The sequence below is a fragment of the Schistocerca serialis genome, chromosome 5, assembly GCF_023864345.2.
Source record: "Schistocerca serialis cubense isolate TAMUIC-IGC-003099 chromosome 5, iqSchSeri2.2, whole genome shotgun sequence".
Taxonomy (NCBI): domain Eukaryota; kingdom Metazoa; phylum Arthropoda; class Insecta; order Orthoptera; family Acrididae; genus Schistocerca; species Schistocerca serialis.
The window spans coordinates 316576050-316601752 of NC_064642.1; the positions used below are offsets into that span (position 1 = coordinate 316576050).

At 38.0% G+C, this 25703-nt stretch overlaps 1 protein-coding gene and 1 long non-coding RNA gene across 3 annotated transcripts in view; one reads left to right on the forward strand and one right to left on the reverse strand.

The window, feature by feature from the left end:
• Window positions 1–19786, reverse strand: part of LOC126481281 (U4/U6 small nuclear ribonucleoprotein Prp3) — a 66526-nt gene extending 46740 nt beyond the window's left edge. The window contains exons 1-3 of one of the 2 annotated variants that reach the window (XM_050104919.1): window positions 19760–19786; window positions 18859–19040; window positions 4027–4259 (exon numbers count right to left, since the gene is read on the reverse strand). In XM_050104919.1, coding sequence (XP_049960876.1) covers window positions 4027–4259; window positions 18859–19009 — 384 coding nt within the window. In that variant the 5' untranslated portion in view covers window positions 19010–19040; window positions 19760–19786. The other variant, XM_050104918.1, reaches the window with a different exon arrangement.
• A 92-nt stretch (window positions 19787–19878) lies between these two features.
• Window positions 19879–20735, forward strand: LOC126480684 (uncharacterized). Its single transcript, XR_007587451.1, has 3 exons — window positions 19879–20182; window positions 20341–20447; window positions 20624–20735. It is a non-coding gene; the product is annotated as an uncharacterized LOC126480684 (long non-coding RNA).
• The last annotated feature ends 4968 nt before the right edge of the window (window positions 20736–25703 follow it).

The following is a 25703-nucleotide window of genomic DNA, read 5'->3' on the forward strand; positions in this document are numbered from 1 at the left end:
ATTTGTCTTGGCTTCAGTTGACTAGTGGAAGTATGATTCCACAATGCAGTTTTGTCGGTTGCAGAAATGACCTGGTTTAATGTGTTTGCCTCATTTTAGGTGCTTCAAATACCATTTCTTCGAATGTGGTTTCTTCTTAAAGTTTATATAAAAAAGTGTAACATAATTCATTCTTTCTGTTCACTAACAAATTATTTATGACGGCAACCTGCGCATTGTTCTACCGTCAACACCATGGACACCAAGAGTTCACTGCCGACTGACTACAGTCAAAAACTACTCTAGCGTCAAAGACATTTTACACAACACACAAGCTTCCACTTGCAATCAGTCTCTTTGATATTCTTCGTCACAATTACTAACAGTAATCAATATGCTTTCACTCTCAAAAATATAAGTAAATTAGCATATAATAAGGCAAATTACAATAAAAAAATATTTTGACAAAAATATAAGAAAACATTTACAATTTGGCATCGACAAATCCGGTAAAAAATAACACATTTCCCAGATCCATTACATGCACTATTTACAAAATCTCACTACTGTCACTCAATACACTAGGAAATCTGGTGAAATACACAGTACAATGACTTGATACATTACACCTTAATGTTACAGTAATGAACCTAACGAGAAAAAGTGCAAAGTTTACTCTGTGTAATTTACATTTTCTCCATGTGCATCAGTACTGATGTTACTGATTGCAATCACTACTCAGTTTCAGAAATAATCCAGGAATTTTATATGGCTTGTTTTCCTATAGAACTGCAGGAAATCAGGATGCAGAAATCCATGCACAGGTTTAAACGAAACTTAGAGACAACGGCAACACAGGTGGACATTATTTTGAGAAATCACTTCTGTTTTCATACCAGTCCACATATCATTAGGATTTGTTTATTCATACACATTTTTACCAAAACTGAACCTATCTAGTTTTGTCCCCAACTATCATCTACAACAATTCTGAATCTGAATGATGCTGTTAGTACTTAGGTTCTCTTCACTGTCTGTTTCTACCTTTCGGTATCGCTATAGCAGTTGTGATGTACAAGGGACACAAAATTGATTTTTAATGAAAAAATAAATAAATAAATCTGCACATGCTGTAAGTTCAATCTTGTTTATGCGTCTGTTTACCAAATACCTCCAGATTACATTGAGTGGTTAGCTTTACTTCTCAGGCTTTTCAACTTACACATAGAGAATCAAATAGTGAAAACAATATTATTAAAACAAGATTACAGATGGCAACAACTAGTAATGTGGGATGTAATGGCTGTAGAATCCAAGACCAACAATACCTAACAAAGCATGGCAACTTTGTTGGCATAGCAAGATCTGGTGCTCTTAAGTTCGTGGAGTGTGACTTGAAAAAGAGATGTTGCCAAATGTTTTTTACTGGCTTCAGATAGACAACTGTCATAGTCCTTAGCTGCTGATTACTGTATGTATGTTCCACCTGACAAAAAAAAGATGAAGCACACAGACGACATGGTCGAATGTAACTTCACTCACTTATGCATCATCAGCGGGTATGTAAATGATTATTAAGACCTGCAATTCACTGCAACAGGTAAATGGGCCACAAGGATGCATCAGTGTTGTTACCAGGCCTAGTAGGGTGTGTAAGGGGCGAAAACAGCATCACATGTTGAGTGATCACTGTGATAAAACACAGAGATGCTGTGTACTCATATGACAGAATGCTATCATCACTTGACAGAGCTTGAAATGGCCTCATTGTGGGTCTCAATTTGGCCAGTTGGTCAAATCATGTAATATCCAGATTTGTGGGACATTTGGATGTGACAGTGCCAAAATGGGATTCGAATCAGATCTCCTGCTTACTAGGCAGATGCACTGACCACTACGCCATTCGGACACAGTGGTCAACACAACTGCATGGACTACGCAAGTATGTCTCCTGTCAGATCCACTGTCTCAACTTATCCACACACTAGTGATGTAGTGGACAAGTTAAGAATTTGGGTCTGACAGGAGGCAAGTTAGGTTACTCCATGCAGTTGTGTTGACCACTATGTCCAGATGGAGTAGTTGTCAGCACACCTTCCAAGAAGCAAGAGACCCGGGTTCGAATCCTGGTCCAGCATAAATTTTCAACTTTCCCTAATGACTTAAATCAATGCCCACTGGCAACTAAGTCTTTAATTCTTTTGTGTCTTGATTCACTGAGACCGCAGGATCAACACAACCCATGGACCAAGGTGTTATTTATACTCTCACGTCCAATCATAGGTAATTATTGATGTAGCCTCTTATTCTTAGTGTTGAAGAAGTCAAAAGTGCATTTGATCCTGCGGGTTAGTTTCTGTCCTGGATGCAGCAAGGTGGGAAAAGCTCGAAACTGTTAAAACAGCTTCAATTAAGCAGGGTTTGTAAGCCATTGAAGCTCAAGAAAATGCAGAAGCAATCCTGAATCAATTAAAACGTGAAACATTTCATGTAGTGTAGATGACTATATTCGAAGTGGTGACTATCTGTCAACTCACACTACTTTTTCTTCAGCAACAGATTTAATAGAAATCTGCAACAAAGAATATGACCAGGAAGAAACAAAGGAAGTAGAAGAGGAGCAAAATGATGTTCGTGGAAGAATTAATACCACTAGAAACTAATAAATGCATAAACAATGTTGCGCAGATTGCAGCACCTACAAATTCTCCCAAGCTGTTTGAATTATTGTATAATACAAAAAATTGTGTAGAAAAAGTAACTTTGAACAGGAAATTCAAAATTGTTACCTTCTGTGACATGCGGAAAAAAAGTAAATAAATACAGAAATAATATGTATGTAATACAACAACAAACGAATTAAAGTTAGAGTAAACACGCAGAAATGCAATATTATTTATCATTTGGTTTAATAGTCTACTGTTTTATTTTATAATATACAGTTTATGAACAACTACTGAGCAGGAGTACACAAATCTGTGCATGATTACAAATTTACACTTTTGTGCACGATTCCTGACAAATTTAATGTAGCCCAGTGAGTTTTCTGTAATCTGGAAACCTGTCCTATTTAGAAAATTATTTTAGGACCATGTATCCAATTTCTTTTTTTAAATGTTAAATGAAATCGGGAGGAAGCTACGGGGTTAAGCTGCAGTGTAGATCAGCTGTCTGATGAGTGAACTGTAAAAGGAGAATCTACGAAGAATACACTAACTGGGACGAATTATATTTCCCAAGGAAGAAGAGGTTGCACTAGAGGTAACCTGTGTAATTAAATCCTAAACCACGTACTAGAAGGTGGCTGATAGTCAAGTTAGCATCTTTCCTCTTTTCGCTGGATCAACTGCTTGTAAAGACACGCTACAAAATTGCAGCACACAACGGATCAGCCAAGAGCAACTCAGCCCACAATTTTAGCAAGGGAAAATTCAGCCAAGAAAGAAAGTGGATCATGAGACAGAATTGCAGGTCGGAACTTATCTTCAGAAAGCTAAATGTGTGGTAAAAGTGGCACATTATCTGGTTCCTCATGGAAGGAACAGAGCAGTGTGCCACCGTAGCTGTTCAGAATCAGTACTTGGACTCTAATACAAAGAGTAAAAGAATTTTTTTGTACTGCTGAAAGACAAAGTGTAATGCAATATGGAAGGAGTCAAACAACTCTGATCGTAGCAAGGATTAACTCTTTTGCAGAGTCAACATTCCCATAGTTCCGGTTTCCGCTCTTATTGCCCCCAAGCTGTACAAGCCTTCATAGCATTTACTGATATTGAGCTCTTCTACTACAAAAAACATCAACTGTATTCTTTAGTAGTCCTTTTATGTTTTTCTTCTACTTTTACGCAAAGTTACATTCACACAATACATCAACGGATAGGAAGTAAATATGAGGTAGCTCCTTGTTTGAATTTGCCAATTTTTGACAGGACACATCCGGTGCATTTTCCCCAAAATGCAATGTTTCATTTTTTAACTGTCATGATAAGTCTACATTGAAAGACAAATACAGTTTTGTAGAGTTTAATGTATAAAAGATGAACTCACCTGAATGGCTGTAAGCTGTCCAGGGCTTGGCTGAGCAGCTGCTGGAATTGTTGGAGCCTCAGCCTCAGTGAATTTGGTTTTTGCCTTTTTGGAACTATCTTCTTGCCTTGTATCATTTTCATGATGGCGTTTCCTGCTATTTCGTTGCGCAGATTTTATGTCTTCAGCCAAATCAAACAGCTTTTCCGCAAATTTTGCTGCTTTCTTTTCATCGAGGAGTGAAGCCAACTTATCTGGAACAAAATGCAATCTAATTTACCAGTATGGATGACAGTTCTTTGACGATAATGGCAGTAGTACCAGCAATAACACAAAAATCAGAAATGAATGATGTTATCAAACAGACGACACTACATAAAAATCAGCAGAAAAATTGAGGTTTCCAAAGAAGAAGTTTTTCATCTAGGGAGTTAACAACACAAAGGGCAATAAAGAGTTTAAGATAATGCATGAATAACAATGGGGTGTACTATTTACAGGTTCTTCTCGCAACATCAAGAGAGTTCAAATCCTAGAATTCAACTATGCAAGAGTTGAGTACCACACACATATCAATTTGTAAAATACAGAAACTGGAGTACTAATGTAATTCAACAGTTAAAAGAGAGACATGACATAAACAACTGTAAGAGGATTTACAGAAACTCAATTGAAGGTTCCACTGTAAAGTATAGTGTATGTTGCTCTTGTTTTGTTAAAAAAAATTTCTTAATCTTTATCCACAAGTAAACATGGCACACACTCTCATCGAATTTTTAGGCCATAACTGAGTAAGATAAAACTGCTATCACAGTTTTAAAAAGAGAAGAAAGAAAAGTACTAAAAAGGGAATGCCACAACATTCACATCACTGATTTACTTCAAACTTCATGCACTTTCAGTAGTCCATTAGAACAACACAATGTGCAAGTAATAAGGCTTACTACTTAGTTAATTTTGAGAAAATCACAAGAGAAGTTTTACGCATCTATGATGCACTGGTGTATTGTGACACTGAGCACGAGCTGGCAGCAGTCACGTGGTTTGCAATAATTAGTAGATAGCTGGATTGACTCCTACTACTCTTTTTTTTTCCATTTATATTTCTGCAACACAAGTAATATTACATTTGAAAGGTAACACATGTATGTTTGCATGTACTTTTATTGAATTTCCAACATTATTTCACTGTGTAATGGAATGTAGACAAATTAAATCAGGTGATGCTGAGGGAATTAAATCAGGAAACGAAACACTTAAAGTAGTTATGAGTTTTGCCACTTGGGAGGAAAAATAACTGATGGTGTAAGTAGAGAGGATATAAAATGTAGGCTGGCAGTGAACAGAAAAGGTATTCTGAAAAAGAGAAACTTGCTAACGTCAAATATAGATTTAAGTGTCGTGAAGTCATGTCTGAAAGTATTTGTGTGGAGTGTAGCCACGTATGGAAGGGGATTGTATCCATGCACGGAAGTGAAATGTGGACGATAAATAGTTTAATAGAGAATAGAATAGAAGCTTTTGAAACGTGGTGCTAGAGAAGAATGCTGAAGATTAGATGAGTAGATCATGTAACTAATTACGAGATACTGAATAGAATTGGGGAGAAAAGAAATTTGTGGCACAACCTGACTAATGGAAGGGATCAGTTGGTAGGAGACACACTGAGACATCGAGGGATCACGAATTTAGTACTGGGGGGAAAAACAGTGGAGGTTAGATCAAAGGATGAACACAGTAAACAAGTTTCAGAAGGATGCAGGTTGAAGTAGTAACTCGAAGATGAAGAGGCTTGCACAGGATAGAGTAACATGGAGAGCTGCATCAAACCAGTCTTCGGACTGAAGACCACAACACCACCACCAACAACAGTTTTTATTATTACAGCAAGTATTATGTGACTTATTTCTATAGTCAAGTTAAAAACTTTATCACGTACCTACAAACTTATTCATTTCTGACTGACAACAAACAAGAAAGTGCTTCTTGTGAAGAAGCTATCGCGATACATTGAATCAGACATCACCGATTTTCGGCACCAATATGTACGTAAATGTGCTTTATACATGTTTTGCTTCCAATAGTAAGAAGAAAGAGAAATTTTTCAAAATGTCAATGAACTTTGTTGTTCCTTACAAACTCTGAAGTTCGTTATGCATGTGAGGAAACGCATTCATTCAATGCAGTAGTTGTCATTTTAATTTATGTTGCCCAAGTCTGTGAAAATATCATCCTGCAGCTTGTAATCTTGAAAGCACATCTGACGATTAATTGTAAATTACCCTCATATTCTCGTATACTATAACTCACTGTATTATGGAATACAATTACTTAGACTTTTATTTATTAATGTTTGAGTTGGGTTTTTGAAGCCTGTCCCTTGTCCATGAAAACTGTCTGGAGATTCAAATGTCCAGGTGCAAAGCAGTTCTTGGTACCATATTTGACTGCATGTATAGACATTTTGATAGTAAAAATGTGCAAAGAACCAAATAAAATTAAAAATTCAATATAAGCTCATACAGATGCATGCATCTTTTCCATCATATTAGCTTTCGAACTACTGGCGTTCTACGGATCGGAGTGCATAATGTCAGATCCCCTAATCGGGCAGGTAGGTTAGAAAATTTAAAAAGGGAAATGGATAGGTTAAAGTTAGATATAGTGGGAATTAGTGAAGTTCAGTGGCAGGAAGAACAACACTTTTGGTCAGGTGAATACAGGGTTATAAATACAAAATGAAATAGGGGTAATGCAGTAATAGGTTTAATAATAAATAAAAAAATAGGAGTGCGGGTAAGGCATAGTGAACGCATTATTGTGGCCAAGATAAGACACAAAGCCCACGCCTACTACAGTAGTACAAGTGTATATGCCAACTTGCTCTGCAGATGACGAAGAAATTGATGAAATGTATGATGAAATAAAAGAAATTATTCAGATAGTGAAGGGACATGAAAATTTAATAGTCATGGGTGACTGGAATTCGACAGTAGGAAAAAGGAGAGAAGGAAACATAATAGGTGAATGTGTATTGGGGGTAAGAAATGAAAGAGGAAGCTGCCTGGTAGAATTTTGCACAGAGCACAACTTAATCATAGCTAACACTTGGTTCAAGAACCATAAAAGAAGGTTGTATAACGTGGAAGAAGCCTGGAGATACTGACAGGTTTCAGATAGATTATACAGGGTGTTACAAAAAGGTAGGGCCAAACTTTCAGGAAACATTCCTCACAGACAAATAATGAAAATATGTTATGTAGACACATGTCCGGAAACGTTTGATTTCCATGTTAGAGCTCATTTTGGTTTCGTCAGTATGTACTGTACTTCCTCGATTCACCGCCAGTTGGCCCAACTGAAGGAAGGTAATGTTGACTTCGGTGCTTGTGTTGACATGCGACTCATTGCTCTACAGTACTAGCATCAAGCACATCAGTACGTAGCACAACAGGTTAGTGTTCATCACGAACGTGGTTTTGCAGTCAGTGCAATGTTTACAAATGCAGAGCTGGCAGATGCCCATTTGATGTATGGATTAGCACGGGGCAATAACAGTGGTGCGGTACGTTAGTATCGAGACAGATTTTCAGAACGAAGGTGTCCTGACAGGAAGACGTTCGAAGCAATTGATCGGCGTCTTGGGGAGCACGGAACATTCCAGCCTATGACTTGCGACTGGGGAAGACCTAGAACGACGAGGGCACCTGCAATGGACGAGGCAATTCTTCGTGCAGTTGACGATAACCTTAATGTCAGCGTCAGAGAAGTTGTTGCTGTACAAGGTAATGTTTACCACGTCACTGTATGGAGAGTTCTACGGGAGAACCAGTTGTTTCCATACCATGTACAGCGCGTGCAGGCACTATCAGCAGCTGATTGGCCTCCACGGGTACACTTCTGCAAATGGTTCATCCAACAATGTGTTAATCCTCATTTCAGAGCAAATGTTCTCTTTACGGATGAGACTTCATTCCAATATGATCAAATTATAAATTTTCACAATCAACATGGGTGGGCTGACGAGGATCCGCACGCATTTGTGCAATCACGTCATCAACACAGATTTTCTGTGAACGTTTGGGCAGGCATTGTTGGTGATGTCTTGATTGGGACCCATGTTCTTCCACCTACGCTCAATGGAGCACATTATCATGATTTCATACGGGATACTCTACCTGTGCTGCTAGAACATGTACCTTTACAAGTACGACACAACATGTGGTTCATGCATGATGGAGCTCATGCACATTTCAGTCAAAGTGTTTGCACGCTTCTCAACAACAGATTCGGTGACCGATGGATTGGTAGAGGTGGACCAATTCATGGCCTCCACGCTCTCCTGACCTCAACCCTCTTGACTTTCATTTATGGGGGCATTTGAAAGCTCTTGTCTACACAACCCCGGTACCAAATGTAGAGACCCTTGTGCTCGTATTGTGGACGGCTGTGATACAATTCGCCATTCTCCAGGGCTGCATCAGCGATTCGATGCAACGGAGCGTGGATGCATGTATCCTCACTAACGGAAGACATTTGGAACATTTCCTGTAACAAACTGTTTGAAGTCATGCTGGTACGTTCTGTTGCTGTGTGTTTCCATTCCATGATTAATGTGATTTGAAGAGAAGTAATAAAATGAGCTCTAACATGGAAAGTAAGTGTTTCCGGTCACATGTCCACATAACATATTTTCTTTCTTTGTGTGTGAGGAATGTTTCCTGAAAGTTTGGCTGTACCTTTTTGTAACACCCTGTATAATGGTAAGACAGAGATTTAGGAACCAGGTTTTAAATTGTAAGGGGCAGATGTGGACTCTGACCACAATCTATTGGTTATGAACTGTAGATTAAAGCTGAAGAAAATGCAAAAAAGTGTGAATTTAAGGAGATGGGACCTAGATAAACTGAAAGAACCAGAGGTTGTACAGAATTTCAGGGAGAGCATAAGGGAACAATTGACAGGAATGGGGGAAAGAAATACAGTAGAAGAAGAATGGGTAGCTTTGAGGGATGAAATAGTGAAGGCAGCAGAGGATCCAACAGGCAAAAAGACGAGGGCCAGCAGAAACCCTTGGGTAACAGAAGAAATATTGAATTTAATTGATGAAAGGAGAAAATACAAAAATGCAGGAAATGAAGCAGGCAAAAAGGAATACAAACGTCTCAAAATGATATCGACAGGAAGTGCAAAATGGCTAAGCAGGGATGGCTGGAGGACAAATGTCAGGATGTAGAGGATTATCTCACTAGAGGTAAGATAGATACTGCCCACAAGAAAGTTAAAGAGACCTTTGAAGAAAAGAGAACCACTTGTAGGAATAGCAAGAGCTCAGCTGGAAACCCAATTCTAAGCAAAGAAGGGAAAGCAGAAAGGCTGAAGGAGTATATAGAGGGTATATACAAGGGTGATGTACTTGAGGACAATATTATGGAAATTGAAGAGGATGTACATGAAGATGAAATGGGAGATAGGATACTGCGTGAAGAATTTGACAGAGCACTGAAAGACCTGAGTTGAAACAAGGCCCCGGGAGTAGACAACATTCCATTAGAACTACTGACAGCCTTGGGAGAGCCAGACCTGACAAAACTCTACCATCTGGTGAGCAAGATGTATGAAACAGGCGAAATACATTCAGACTTCAAGAAGAATATAACAATTCCAATCCCAAAGAAAGCAGATGCTGGCAGATGTGAAAATTACCGAACTATCAGTTTAATAAGCCACAGCTGCAAAATACTAACGTGAATTCTTTATAGACGATGGAAAAACTAGTAGAAGCCGACCTCGGGGAAGATCAGTTTGGATTCCGTAGAAATATTGGAACATGTGAGGCAATACTGACCGTATGACTTATCTTAGAAGCTAGATTAAGGAAAGGCAAACCTACATTTCTAGCATTTGTAGACTTAGAGAAAGCTTTTGACAATGTTGACTGGAATACTCTCTTTCAAATTCTCAAGGTGGCAGGGGTCAAATACAGGGAGCGAAAGGCTATTTACAATTTGTACAGAAACCAGATGGCAGTTATAAGAGTCCAGGGGCATGAAAGGGAAGCAGTGGTTGGGAAGGGAGTGAGACAGAGTTGTAGCCTCTCCCCGATGCTATTCAATCTGTATATTGGGCAAGCGGTAAAGGAAACAAAAGAGAAGTTCGGAATAGGCATTAAAATCCATGGAGAAGAAATAAAAACTTCGAGGTTCGCCGGTGACATTGTAATTCTGTCAGAGACAGCAAAGGACTTGCAAGAGCAGTTGAACAGAATGGACAGTGTCATGAAAGGAGGGTATAAGATGAACATCAACAAAAGCAAAACGAGGATAATGGAATGTAGTCAAAGTAAGTCGGGTGATGTTGAGGGAATTAGATTAGGAAATAAGACACTTAAAGTAGTAAAGGAGTTTTGCTGTTTGTGGAACAAAATAACTGATGATGGTCGAAGTAGGGAGGATATAAAATGAAGACTGACAATGGCAAGGAAAGGATTTCTGAAGAAGAGAAATTTGTTAACATAGAATATAGAATTGCCAGGAAGTCGTTTCTAAAAGTATTTGTATGGAGTGCAGCCATGTATGGAAATGAAACATGGACGATAAATAGTTTGGACAAGAAGAGAATAGAAGTTTTCGAAATGTGGTGCTACAGAAAAATGCTGAAGATTAGATAGGTAGATCACATAACTAATGAGGAGGTATTGGATAGGATTGGGGAGAAGAGAAGTTTGTGGCACAACTTGACTAGAAGAAGGGATCGGTTGGTAGGATATGTTCTGAGGCATCAAGGGATCGCCAATTTAGTACTGGAGGGCAGTGTGGAGGGTAAAAATCCTAGAGGGAGACCAAGAGATGAATACACCAAGCAGGTTCAGAAGGATGTAGGTTGCAGTAGGTACTGGGAGATGATGAAGGTTGCACAGGATAGAGTAGCATGGAGAGCTGCATCAAACTAGTCTCAGGACTGAAGACCACAACAACAACATAGCTTTCGAACATAATACATGTGAAACAATATCGCTAGTGTTGTGTGGGGGCCGATGAAGATAACTTGATCCAGAAATATACCAATTATGGAGCTTGAATCCTTACCACAAGGCCACCGCCATCTCGTGCTCAAAGTCACAACACACCAGTACATCACTGACATATAAAACTTATCCTGTGATTTTCTCAAAATTGCCTATGTAGTATGCATTACTACTTGCACATTACGTTGTCACAGTGGACTACTAGAAGCGTAAAATATCCGAAGTAAATCCGTGATCCGAACGTTGTGGCTTCTCCTTGTAAGTTAATATTTCTACATGTTGTTAACATCGCTGTCATTCTGTTGTTCTATGATTGTTGGATCCTTTCTGTCATACTTCAAAGTATAAAGTTTGCAACTATCTACACATATGTAAACAGCATGCTCTGCAAGGAAACCTTTTAATTTCTTTACACTGAGGCACACACAATACCAAGTGCCAACTATAATTACTGCGGTGCAGATGAAATAAATATCAACAACACAAACATTTTAACCTCTGACATTAAAACTTACATCTCTGCATTTCCTAAAAAAAAATTGCATCAAAATTTCAATTTCAAATAGTCCAGTGATCTCCATCTTACTATCTCAGATTCTCTTCAAATTTTGTAAATGCCTTTACATTTTGCAGATATTCCAAAAGTTCTTAGCTTTCAAAATGCAGTGCCTGACCTTAAGCATCCCCGTAAGTCAAGACTTTCAAAATTGTACAATGAGGATGCAGAAGTTTTTGTTGTTTTTCAAGTGACATCTTACACTGACTATTTAAGCTACATACCAATGCTGATGCATCAATGAAAATATCCAATTTTTGAAAATGTAACGGGATAGATAAAAAAAAAAATCTGCTTACTGAGCAGCACCAGAATTTACATATAAAGGTTAAAGAAATGCAAGCTTTCAGAGCCTGTGGCTCATCCTGTTGGCAGAATGATTGATGGGGAAGGAAGAGGGCTGAAGCAAAAGGACTGGTGGTATTTAGGAGTGGGGGGGGGGGGGGGGGCGTGTGCGCATGTGAATTACTGAGGGACCAAACAGTGGAGTTCATCATTGGTTCCTAGACTTACGCACTACTTAAACTAACTTATGCTAAGAACAACACACACGAGGTCTGGAAACCTAAGAGGTCTCCATCTCTGCAGTCCTTTTCCTTAATCCCTCTTCCTTCCACTTCAACCATTCTGCCAGAAGGAGCCACCAGCTCTAAAAGCTTGCACATTTATTTAACCTTTATGTGTTTTTTATCCTGGTGCCACTTGGTGAGTAGACTGCTTTCAATCCAATTATAATATAGCTAAGAGTTGGTACACTAGTTCACCAGTTTGGAAAGTACAAGATATTCAATTTTTGATATGGCATTCATTGTACAGGGGGCACTCAGTCATTGAAACATTTCATAATAACAAAATTACTTCCTGGAGTAATTGTCACATAAAGCATGGCTTTTTGTAGACTGTTCTCTGTTAAGTTTCTTCATGGGATTTTCACAATATAGCTTTCGGGAGTGGACGATTCTCAAGATAACTGGAAGCAAAATCTTCTCCAGGAAATATTTCCCCGATATTTAGGCAATTTTGATATCACACCTCAGAAAGGCTGAAATTAAAGCAACTCATGCAAAATAGGGAATTGATTTTTATGTAAATAAATATTTTTTTCTTTAGATCAAAAACTGTAACTAAGACAGAAATTCCCGACACAGCACACTTCAGTTGTATACTAAATTCTATTGCACATAAAATACATATTTTTTGTAATATTTTATGTAAATAAATATTTTAAATAATTTTTCTGAAAACAAATTATCGTTTTTATTTGTTATAATTTTGAACTTTAACAAAAAATTGTGCACTGTCATATTATGAGAACATAATTTGAATGAACTTCATTTATAAATGTATTGCGTAGCGAGTGGCCTCCACTACACGTGGTTCCTTGCTAACTGGGGGAATCCCTTATTTACAATGTGGATGACTGACACAATGTGCACAAGTCTTCAGTCGCTGTCCTTATCTTCTTCAAAACAGAGCATTTATTATAGCACAGTATGTTAAATGATATGATTGGTGATACGAGACGAAAGTCAAGTCAAGTATTTGCACCCTTATACATCAATATGTTGCTGAATTTAATGGCATCTTTGCAACTGATGGAAGAATTCTATTCTGCCGAAAATGTGGGAAATCAGTAAATGCAGCCAAATGATCTCAACTCTTTCAGCATTTAGCAAGTAGTTAGCATTGATTAGCTGGTTAATTTGGGGAAGGGAACCAAACAGTGAGGTCATCAGTCCCATCGGATTAGGGAAGCATGGGGAAGGAAGTCGACTGTGCCCTTTCAAAGGAGCCATCCTGGCATTTGCCTGAAGCGATTTAGGGAAATCACAGAAAACCTAAATCAGGATGGCTGCACACAGGTTTGAACCACCATCCTCCCGAATGTGAGTTCAGTGTGCTAACCACAGCGCCACCTCGCTCGGTCATAGTTAACACAGAATGACCACTTCACATATATCTTCTAGAGATGACGTTTTAGGTGAAGCAGCTTCCTTTCCACATATCCTAGTTCCAAATATTATGCAGATTTATGTAACACTTTCCTCACATGTGATACTCTTTTATATAAATTTACAAGTCCAGCATTCAGAAATTTTCTTAAGAATTACACAAATTTCGAAACACCAGAAGAATCAACATTAAGAAAATTGTATATGACTACTTGTTATGAAGAAATTATAAGAAAGATATCAGTGCACAATGTGAAAATAATTTGGGTAAGCAGTGATGAATCATCAGACTCAAAGTAGGAAAGTGGGAAATGTTGTGGTAGGCATGCCAGGAAATGACAAAATAGTTTACAAGCAGTGTTTTCTTTCAGCACGTAAAAAAAATACCGGCACTGAATCATGTCACAATGGCTTGCTTATTTAATGAATCTCTGCAGTTGTTGTGGCCAAATGGGGTTAAGTTTGATAGTGTTTTGCCCTTCCTTACAAATGCTGCTCTACACATGAAGAAGGCAACCAAAGTCCTGTCTGTAAGCTTTCCACACAATATGACTTGTATATCTCCTGGTTCACATAGAGTATGTGAGCAGATACGAACATTATTTCCTAAAGTAGACAAATTGATCTCAAATAGCAAGATGGTGTTAATGAAAATGCCGACAAGAATTGATATGTTCAGAACCAAAAGTACAGATCTTGCACTTCCACCTACACCCTTAGTTACCAGTTGGAGGGCATGGTTGAAAGCAGCAGTGTACGAAGCAAACAATTTTGAAAATTTTAAATCAGTGATTGATGAACTAAATAAGGATGATGCTCCTTCAGTTGAAATTCTTCAGAAATTAACAACAGAAGGCTAAAAAATGAACTGTCTTAAAGACCTGCTAATTTGATTTTTTTTTGTTTCTCTCTACCAATAAATTAGAAACATCAACCGACTTTTTAATTTCAGAGATTTAATGAAGTATAGGACATTGAGAAAAAAATTAATTCACTCACAGGTCCAAAAGTGGAAGCTATTACACGAAACTTAAAAGTGCATTAAAAAAGAGAAAAATTGGATTTCACACTATGTGTAAAATTGTGCTAGGCTTTCTAAGGGGAAGTAGATGGCAGTGAAATTGAAAATATGTGTGCCAGTGACATCCTTTTGATGAAATATGGAAGGCTGTCACCATATGATGGAAGGTCCTTCTCTCAGTATTGTGTGTTGTTTTGAGACAATCAATATCGGTTTATGATGGAAATCTTGGAGGAAGTTTTCGTAGTTCACTGTAACAGTGACTGTTTCCACCCACCACTGTGCATTTTTAAGCATATTTTTCACACATAGAAATATTTCAAAATTTTTTAGCAAATAAAAAATCTGTTCCCTATTTAACACTATCTAGAAATAGCTGTGTTTCTCTAGAAGCAACCTCAATTTTACTTTTCTATGTTTTGAGCTATGGGCAACATTATACAAGACAGGTTCATACAAAATTTCATACACAAAATTAATTTCTATTCAGTTTACAGCATATTGTTATTTCATAACTCCAAAATGTTTTTTGATGGCAAGAGAAATTGCATTACACCATGTTGATCAAAAGTTACAATTTTCAAACATGATGGGAATGTACATTTTTGTACAGCTTATCTAAAAACTCTATCAGTTTCTTTTGTGTCAACATGTCAAGTCAACCAAGTCCACTGCAAGCATGGGATTTTTGCTGATGCTGGAACTCCCTTTGAGAATTAACTTGCATCAGTCCATGCTAATTTTTAGTATTAACACAATGATAGAAATGGTACCAGAACTGCTAAGGGTTTACAAGTGATGGACGGAAAAGTCAAGCCCACGGGTGGAGCACTTTCCAAAGTTCTAAAGCCTTTGGTGGAGTGTTTAAAAGAGGTTCGTAAACCTAAAAGTGGGCTGTTGAGCTAGCATTCCCATACCTCTCACACACAACCACCAAGTAGGTTGGTAGAATACTTGAAAAATGTGACTTATAATACATTGAGTCCTAAAACAAGACTGAATTGTCTGTTGTGATGCATTTAAGATGAAGATGGTCCCCAAACACCTGATGTAAGCCAGATATTGTGAAAATGGCACTGTCAGATGTAGAAACTGAAAAAATTGTAATTTAAAAGGTATAAACAACACCAAAATCACAACAGACTTAAGAAACCAAATGACTCAGCTGTTGTCGATCACTGACTTGTGAGCAACAATTGAAGAATGTGCAGGCGCCAACTCCTGGGAGATGTATAATAAAGGAGATGATGATGACAATTACACAACTGCACAAGTTAATGAGCAAAGAGTGAAACTTTTTACTCAAGTATCACAGCAGATGTGGCACTTGATTTATCTGGAACTTATTAATGAACCTTACTGCCACCACCCAGAAACAATCTATGTTAAGTACACAGCTTGCACAATTCATTTTGCTAGAGCCCATTCCGTGAGCAGCTGAGATTGGGAAGACCATTAGAGAGGCTCTGAAATTATCACATAAAATGACAATATCAGCTTAACTTCATGCTTCAAAATCTGAACAATCACAATAAAAAAGTGTTTACATATATATTCTGTAAACAGAACCTCTGCTTTTTTCTGCTCAATTGAGCCGACAAAATCAGCTTTGATGAAAAACATCATATCGGACCTGAAGAAGCAAAACGCACAAGATTTGAAAATAGCGACCAATATTTGTAAACGTTTCCACGGGACTTAATTCTTAATAAACTACACATATTATAAAAATGTCTGTTGTGTGTGTGTGTGTGTGTGTGTGTGTGTGTGTGTGTGTGTGTGTGTGTGTTTGTTTTGTGACATCTCCTGGCAAGACATTCACAAAATCATTGTAACATATGTGAAAAAAAGAAACATTTATCTGTATTATTATTATTATTTTTTCATTTCTGACAAAAAATATTTTTTCATTTTTATGTTTCTGTGATAATTATGTAGGCCTATCTATATTCTGCAAATAACATCTATGGTTGGCAAGTGTATAAATCAAAGCAAACAATGATAATTAAAAAAGATAACAAAGTTGTATATTAAATTGCCTATAAATAGTGGAGGTTAAAACATTACTCTCTCTGCCTTCTTGTAGCCATGCACGTGCACATGCTTTTCGCGTACCTCTTGAACCACTGGACCAATTTCAACGAAAATTGGTACAAATACCCCTTGCAGTTGCGCAACAATAAATGTGGAGGTAAAAACCACCTACCTCTCATAGTTCTAGAGACACGATGTCATAAACACTGAGGTGTGTGACAAACTGCTGCATCATGCATGAAGTTGTACTACATTTATTCTTTACTAGCAAGATTCTACTAAGTTCAGCCAACTAAAGGAAATGCCTGGCACCTGGCTGCACTTTTGACAGCTCTCAAAAGGCTGATGGTGAAAGCCGTCTATAGAGCTACGAAGAGGTGTTGCCATACAGACATTTAGAAAATCCTGCTGGACACAAGCCAAGCAGCTACACCCAATGTACAAAAACTTTGTGGCATCATGTTTTTTGTCTGACTACCGTACTTATGCATCATGAATATATCTCTTTGTATGACTGTCTTATATTCAAAGGTTTTCACATGACTACAGGCACATGAAATTTTTTCAATACTCCACTACAAATACAGTTTTTGTTTTGTTTTCGTTTCTACTTGAAAATTGGCAAAATGAATTTCCAGGCAATGCCAGGTTTGTCAGCTAGTAAATATATAAACTAACACGAAACCCACAAGAAAATGGGGTTCTGAGTGGGGAGAAATTAATATGTACCGTAAGTACCCGTGAATCACAGCAATACAGTAGTATATTGTAGGAAATGCGAGTCAACGGAGGTCGCCTTCTTGCAGTTGGTGGTGTCGTCTGGTGGTGTGTGTATGGTCCACGTGTTATGTGGTGTATTAGACTTATCCGAGTGTCGTTGGTCGCAGTGTGAATTAATGTGTATTGACTGTGGTTGAAGAACGAATATTGGTTTCAGTGAGTTAGCAATTAATTTTTTTTAATGTGATTGATAGGTCAATTGGTGTATTGGTTTGCCGTTTGTCATGTGGTAAGGCATTTAATTTATGGCTTCTTTTGTTAGGCATCGATATGACAGTGAAATTTAACAGTTCGCGGTTACATGCTGAGATGGGGGATAACATGATGCCCCCCATAACATTTTTGCAGATGTCTGTACTGCTGGCCGAAATAGGTGGTGGTGGTGAAAGTTTTGAGATTTATAGTGTGGTATCACTAGTTGCTGTCGACCTACATAGGTCAAGGGAAGTGATCAATTCCAATGGATTTTATGTGTAGTGGAATATGGGAAGGTTATGGTGTCTTGTTATTTTAGTGTTTTTTTTCATTGGATGTAGTGGCATGTGTTTATATTTAGTTTGTCTCCACCCAAAAACTCCCAATTTCCCATACTTGTCCCGTTAGTTTGATTAGGCTTTTGTGGAAGGTGTGTTTGTTGGTTTTACAATGTATTTTTGTGTTTGTTGTCATGTTTAGGTAATGACATCATAGGCGCCATATTGGACGCCATATTGGAGTCTTAGTGGATGGTCGTTTCCGCCATATTTGTGACGTCATGGGTCAAAGCAGACGGGTGGAATCGGACATTTCCGTATTTCCACTAAGATAGCTACTGATAACATTTAATTACAAGTCAGTTACATCCTTTGAATCATAATCTCACAGCGACATCGTGGCTCAAAGTCAAGAACTGGAGTTGCACACTTGAAACGGCTCCAGCATTTCACCCACTGTCCCATCTCACCAGATCAAGAAGTACACAGGTGGGCCCAGTTATACACGGGAAAACAATAACCAATTCATGCCTGATGAATATCATACAAATCAGTAATACAAAACACAGCTCCCATCCCTGTCTCTGGCACTAATTACTCCACATCAAAATTATCAGTGTCATGAAATATGCCTATGGTTGTTTATACTGTAACTTCTGATGTGAAAAACAGTACTATGTATGCACACTAAACTGCCACTTGGTGCAGTGGCTGATGGGAGTGAACGTAAACGAGAAATGCCTTTATAGTTCCTCCCATCAGACACAGCACAAACTTAGTTTGTGTGTATGGTACCTCTGGTCCTACTTTATGTTACATAATTTATATATGTTATTTGGGCTTTTGAGACAGAATCTGCTAATACTATGTTTTGTTTCTATCTGTAAGTATACCATACACATAAAAAACAGCATTCATGGATACTAAATTCTCTCTTATTACATAAATCATGGGATATGTAACACTGTAAACACTTTGTACAGAACGAATCATACAATATTAATACTTACTTGAGGTTTTTCTCTTGTCATATCCAGATGCTAGACAATTAAGAGCTGCAGTCACTACTGATGGTTCACTAAAGCCCAAAAACTTTTGGACTGCTTTGTCTACATATGGTTTCATTTCTTCTACATCTTTTTTTGACAAGTATGACGCCATTGTTACAAGAGCGCTCCAACAACGATCACAACTGGAATCATAATGTATGTAATAAGTTAGATATCTCATCACAGAAATGAAGCAAATTACATATCACACTCTACAATGTTCTATAAGTATTATGGCTAATCCACACTGTATTCACTCGCTCACGATTCTCATCGAAAAATAATCTTTGATAGGAAATCTATGATTTTAGTGCTAAATGAATTGAGTGGTTATCAGGTTTGCATAAACTGACTCAGTTTACTTGAATGATGGGCGAGATCGTCTCATTTCTTCCTTACCCTGGGAATTCTTTGTGAAATTCAATAACGAACTGAAACGTCTTACTTTCCTTCATGGCCGCATTTGCATATTTTCACCTCTGGACAGAATGTCTAAAGGCTCATCTAGCTAATAACACTTTCATAGTGAGTGATAACAACACATCCTCCGCTACGAAGACTTGTGATTACAGTGTGTACATTACTAAGCGCATTTACTAAAATAATAATATTTAAGTGGTACTGAAAACTTAATAGCTGTTTACAAGGCAAAGATTAAATGAAATGCTCACAAGTGACGGAAATGAAGCCTACAGGTTATGTTCACGAAACACAACTACTATTGGATTACAGCACATACAGAACAGGTAAGGCTAAAATATGCTACAAGAACGTATCTCGAAAGACAACTTCACTGTATTTTTCAAAACAACTCAGTGTCTCTACAGTACACAACACATACAGCCCACAAATAAACTCCTACCGCCATGCAAACAGTCAAACACCGTGGTGCCAAAGATTATACATACGAAAACAAGTTTGGATCTTTGCCTCCACTCTTTCATCAACAGCTGCCATACTATAGAGTAGTGATGGGCTAAACTGCGATTTTCCGATATCAGTGATTTCTGTGAATGCTACTTTTCAGTATCTGTTATTCTTAACTGTGATTTGTCGCAGTTAAGAGTCGCAGTTAAGGAACCTAAGTCGCGTATCCCTCCGCCACTGCTACTTCTGCTACTTCCGCGATTTCTGCGACTTCTGCTACTTCCGTGATTTCTGCTACTTCTGTGACTTCTGCTACTTCTGCGATTTCTGTGACTTCTGCTACTTCTGCGACGTACCACCGTATGAAAAAGTTACATCTGTCCACACAGAAAATTGCATCTCAACAAACCTGTCATTGGTAAGTATGTTTTATGTTTATTCTTCCGTTGGCTTTAATTTTGTATTAAAGAAACAACTGTGAAAATATTAATAGTCTAATTAATATGTAAGTAGCCGCACAGTACCGTAATAGTTCGTGTTTAGAAAGTGAATTCTAACATATTGTTATGTTCATAGGTACCTGAACTACATTTCAGTCACTCAGTAAAGTGATAATTCAAAATATCATTGTCAACAGATCTAAAGAAATTGCCAGTCTTTAGACCGTTTTCGTCAGACGACAGGTTAGTTTCTAAGCGTTTTGATGGACTTAATTACTTCAGTGAGATCGTTCTTGCGAATGTGATATAGCAAATATTAGCAAATGTGATATAGCAAATATTAGCAATCTACTCTGTCAATTATATTGCTAGTAATTAGTGACAGCAAAAATTCTTTAATAATCCTTGTGTTTTTGCAGACGCAGTTCTGACTGATTACTGGTTGCTGTACATATCTATCCACATCAAGGCTGTTGAGAGAGACTCATGAAGATTCAAGACAGCTCTTAGAGGATTTGCAGTTTAAAAGTGAAATAATTATGAAATAAGTGTGTGACTGATTAAAGTGTTTTATTGAAGTTGTTGTGCGATTTTAAAGGAATAATAAATGTTAAATACATTGAGTGAATAATAAAAATCTCATTTTCCACATGTTAAGCCATCCTATACCCGTAATTTTCCGCCACTTATTTATTGGTAAACACTTGTTGGAGAGTGACATGCCCCCCCCCCCCCCCTTTCTCCACAATCTTGGTGTGACACTCACTGACCTGTAACATATCCCGAAGTCTACAATATGCATTATGCATTTTGAGGCTGTTGATATGAAAGTGGGAAGTACAGATCTTCCAGTTAAATCAGGAATAGCTTAAGTGCATTACTTGAAAGTGACACAGGAAAAGCTTACTTGTGTAGGTGGTAGTAGTGTCGGCAAAAAGTTCTTGTGTGTGAAGTTGCCATGTAGAACACCAGGTGTAAAACTTTTCTCCCGAGTCTTGAACTGTGTCGGAAAAAAAGTGAGGCATTCATATGACTGTTTTCATTTCTCTACACTTATACAGATGTCTGAGTTCTGCTGTGTTAACATTGCAAAGTCCCGTAGGCATGTGGAGTATTAACCAAAACTGTCATATTGGAAGCAGAATCAAACACATTTGTTACGTTACTTGATATTTTCAGGAGAAAAAGGCAATGTTGCTTCTTATTAATATAATACATTCAGAGTCACAGCAGTATTTGACCAACCATAACTGATGCTGAATGTGCATGTCGTCATATAATATGAAGGGCTTATTTCAATAGTGGTACAAGTCCATTACCTACACTTTTCTGTCTATAATGCTTCTGAAATTAGTGATCCAAACAAACATAAATAAAGGTTCATCTCTAGCAAGAAGCCATGTGCTTGAATATTTCTGGTATCTCAACTGCAGATTTTTCAGCACTCATTTAACTTTACGACTCTATATCTCAAAATTAACAAAAATGGACTTGTACCACTATTGAAATAAGCCCTTCATATGCACACACAGCACATCGATCTCGTGAGGTACAAGGCCCTCATAACGAAGTACATCCGTCGGTCAACAGATGACACTAGGAAAAGTATGTTAACTGCGCTTTTTAGTTGCTACTTGCGACTCTTAGTTGCGATTTGTCACAGAAATCGCAGTTTGACTCGGTAGCGAATAGCGTAGTATGAACTTTGCTCAACAGATGGCAGTGCTAACTGCGCTTTTTAGTTGCTACTTGCGACTCTTAGTTGCGACTTGTCACGGGAATCGCAGTTAGACTCCATAGCGTACCGCAGAGATGGACGTAGTACGAACTATGACCCACAGATGGCACTGTTAACCGCGCTTTCTAGTTGCTACTTGCGACTCTTAGTTGCGACTTGTCACGGAAATCGCAGTTAGAATCCATAGCGTACCGCAGAGATGGACGTAGTACGAACTTTGGCCAACAGATGCCACTGTTAACCGCGCTTTTTAGTTGCTACTTGCGACTCTTAGTTGCGACTTGTCACGGAAATCGCAGTTAGACTCCATAGCGTACCGCAGAGATGGACGTAGTACGAACTTCGGCCAACAGATGCCACTGTTAACCGCGCTTTTTAGTTGCTACTTGCGACTCTTAGTTGCGACTTGTCACTGAATTCGCAGAAAGCAGTGCTAAATTCGACCAATAGATGGCTCACGTCTGTCAATGTGAAATATTACTTGCGACTGCTAACTGTGACTGAAATCGCAGTTAGATTCTGTAAAGTTGCTACTGTGATATCTGTGACTTCTCAGTCACTGTGATTTCTAACAGATACGCGATTTCCTGCCCACCACTACTATAGAGATCACTGACTGCCACCAACACAAGATTCTGCAATCATTAAAGTTCCGTGTCATAGGCCAAGGGCGTGGAGTATGACTACAACGTGCATCCGTTTGAACCCGCTTACTGTAGTCAAGCTTTTGCCTCCCTCTTTAATTTTTAGTTCACTGTCCCTACATTACCAAAGTGACGATTCGTAGATGACTCAGGATGTGTTCTATCACTCAATAATCAATCCTTTCTTTTAATCAAGATGAGCCATAAATTTAAATAACTTTTTTCATTCTTTTCCACTATTACACAAGAGAAGTTTGTAGTACAAAGTGCTGAGAAGTGAAACGATGGGAAAAGTATTGTCCAAACATTTGAAAACATCGTGCTGTTGTTGATAGAGGAAATATACCATGTCCTACAGACACATCAGATAATATATATAAGCCAAAATATAGAGCATTTAATAGCTTACCCCCTGTGATTTTTTCTTTAAAGTTCTGAATAACATAAAAACATCTGTACTTTCTACTTCAATAGATCTGTCTTCTCGCTATTTACGTTCTTATTTATACACAGTATAGGCTTTTCCTTTGTCCAAGTATTGAAAATCTAAATCATTTTTTTGCTTTCAGGCCTCTAGAAGAATGCTCATGGAAAAAATAGTCAAGTAATCACGGAATGTCTAATGAACTAGAAAATAAGTCAGTAAAGGCCCGTCCACACGCAACGATCTGTCTGCGCAAATGTCTGCGCACATCACATCTGCGCAGACATATCGTTGTGTGTGAACAGAAGATTTGCACCAACCTGAGTTGTGTGCAAACCTGGAAGTTGGAGTTGGAGGTTTGAGCGAAACCTCTCAAATCTGTCGGTTCAAACCACATCTGCGCAGACAAGTTGGAGCGTGTGGACAGGAGTTCGTCGCAAATCTGGCGCGAAACAGCTGTTTGCTCAGTCTAGTGTTTGTATTTGTGTGCACAGGGCATTAAAATGGCTGATACTCGTCAGTGTTCTCGAGAGTTTGTAAGTGAATTCATTGAAATATACAGAAACCACCCATGTTTGTGGAAGATTAAAAGTAAAGAATATAGTGACCGAGACAAAAAGACAGCAGCATACAATGCTCTAATTGAAAATTTGCGGGCAGTTGGCGCCTCGGCAAACAGAGAAACGGTAATAAAAAAAATAATTTCGTTGCGAACTGGCGAAATTATTTGCGGATGGATGTCGAAACTTATAATTATCTCTTAAAGCATGTAACCCCTCATATTATGAGAAAAATACTTGTATGAGAAGGGAAATTTCTCCTCATGAACGCCTGGCACTAACATTAAGATTCCTAGCAACAGGAAGGAGCTACAATGATTTGGAATTTTCATCTGCAATATCGAAACAAGCATTGAGTGAAATAATACCCAACACATGTGAAGCTATTTACGCTTTCCTGAAATATGAGTTCATGAAGGCAAGTCAAGTAAATTATACTGTCAGCGAACTGTTTACCGAAAAGAGTTATCCAAAGTTCAGAAATCTAGAAGATCTGGTGTAGGAGTAGATCAAGTATACCAGCCAACGTTATGGTATTTTGATCTACTTGGCTTTCTCAGCGATCAAGAAACGCCAAGACCAAGCAGGAGTACAATTGAAGATGAAATTGGAGTGCCAATGTGCGAGGAAATGGAACACGAGGTTATGTAAAACAAAACAGGTTCGCCCTGCAACTCTCGCAGTAAATTTACGTGACAAAACTGCTTTCGCTTTAGCAGCCACTGTCTGCACCATTTTGACCGCTTTCTCTGTTTCCTGCGGTTGGTCTGAATGTTTTTTGCAACACAAGTTGCGAACACAGACCACAACAGAACTTCCTCCATTCCTATTTTTCAAAATAACTGAATTAAATTTTGACGTTTTCGGGGAGCGTAGTCGCTTGCCACTGATATTTCTTTTCTACACCGACAGATGGCGGGCGAGTAGTAGATTGGGGTTTGTGTCATGTGAACACACCACATTTGCAGCGATCTTTTGCATGTACAGACATCTGCGCCGATGTCTGCGCAGACAGATCGTTGCGTGTGGACCGGGCTTAAGACTTTAAAGTATTTACATTGACTTCAAACTCCGCTGACTCCATATCAATCACATATCGGAAAAAGTGTCTTGGGTGTCATACTTTATTTCGAAGCTAAGGATTTGTTGACCTTATATCACATAGACATAGATGTGGATAACCTTAGGATGACATACTTTGGACTATTCCAGTCACGTATGTTGTATAGTCTGATTGTGTGGGGACAATCCTATGACATTAAGAACATTTTAAAAAGACAATAAAAATTATAAATTTATACTTATATGTGTTTTTTCTCTATGTTAGATATAATATTTCAGGATTTGCTGTAGGGGGGAAACTCATGAACACAGCAACAGAGCTAAGGCTAATTTAGATATACCAAGATACAGGTTAACAAGTACAGGAAATTCTCACAAAGTGAACACACTCAGAATTTTCAAGAAAGTACCAATACGTTCGGTCTATGGACCTAAAATTTTTTACAATCATGTGGTACATCTGATTATCAGGTCACCCATTTTATCATATTAAATAATTATTTGAGATGCTTGAAGAGGATATTAGTACTAAACAAATTTTCCTATGATCTACCATGTCATTATGTCCACTGAGTCAGGTGGCACAGCGGTTAGCACACTGAACTCGCATTTGTGAGGATGATGGTTCAAACCCATATCCAGAGATTCTGATTTAGGTTTCCCACGATTCTCCTAAATCGCTACAGGAAAATTATGGGATGGTTCCTTTGAAAGGGCATGGATGATTTTCTTCCCAATCCTTCTCTGATCCAAGCTTGTACTCCATCTCTAATGACCGTTTTATCGAAGAGACATTAAACAATAATCTCCTCCATCATTATGTGATATGTTTATGCTTTGTATAATTAGGCTTGTATATTTTGTATAATCATGTCCTACATACTCTGTCCAATTATTATTGCAAAGTGTTTGTACCATACTACACTATAGTATAACTTACAGACACTAGCTCTTAGAAATTTACCTGAAGTTTATTTTATTATTATAATGCTTAATATGTGTACTACAGTTAATTGAAGTTATTTTATATCACTATAAACCCATAAGTATTACTTCATCCTGTATTATTCA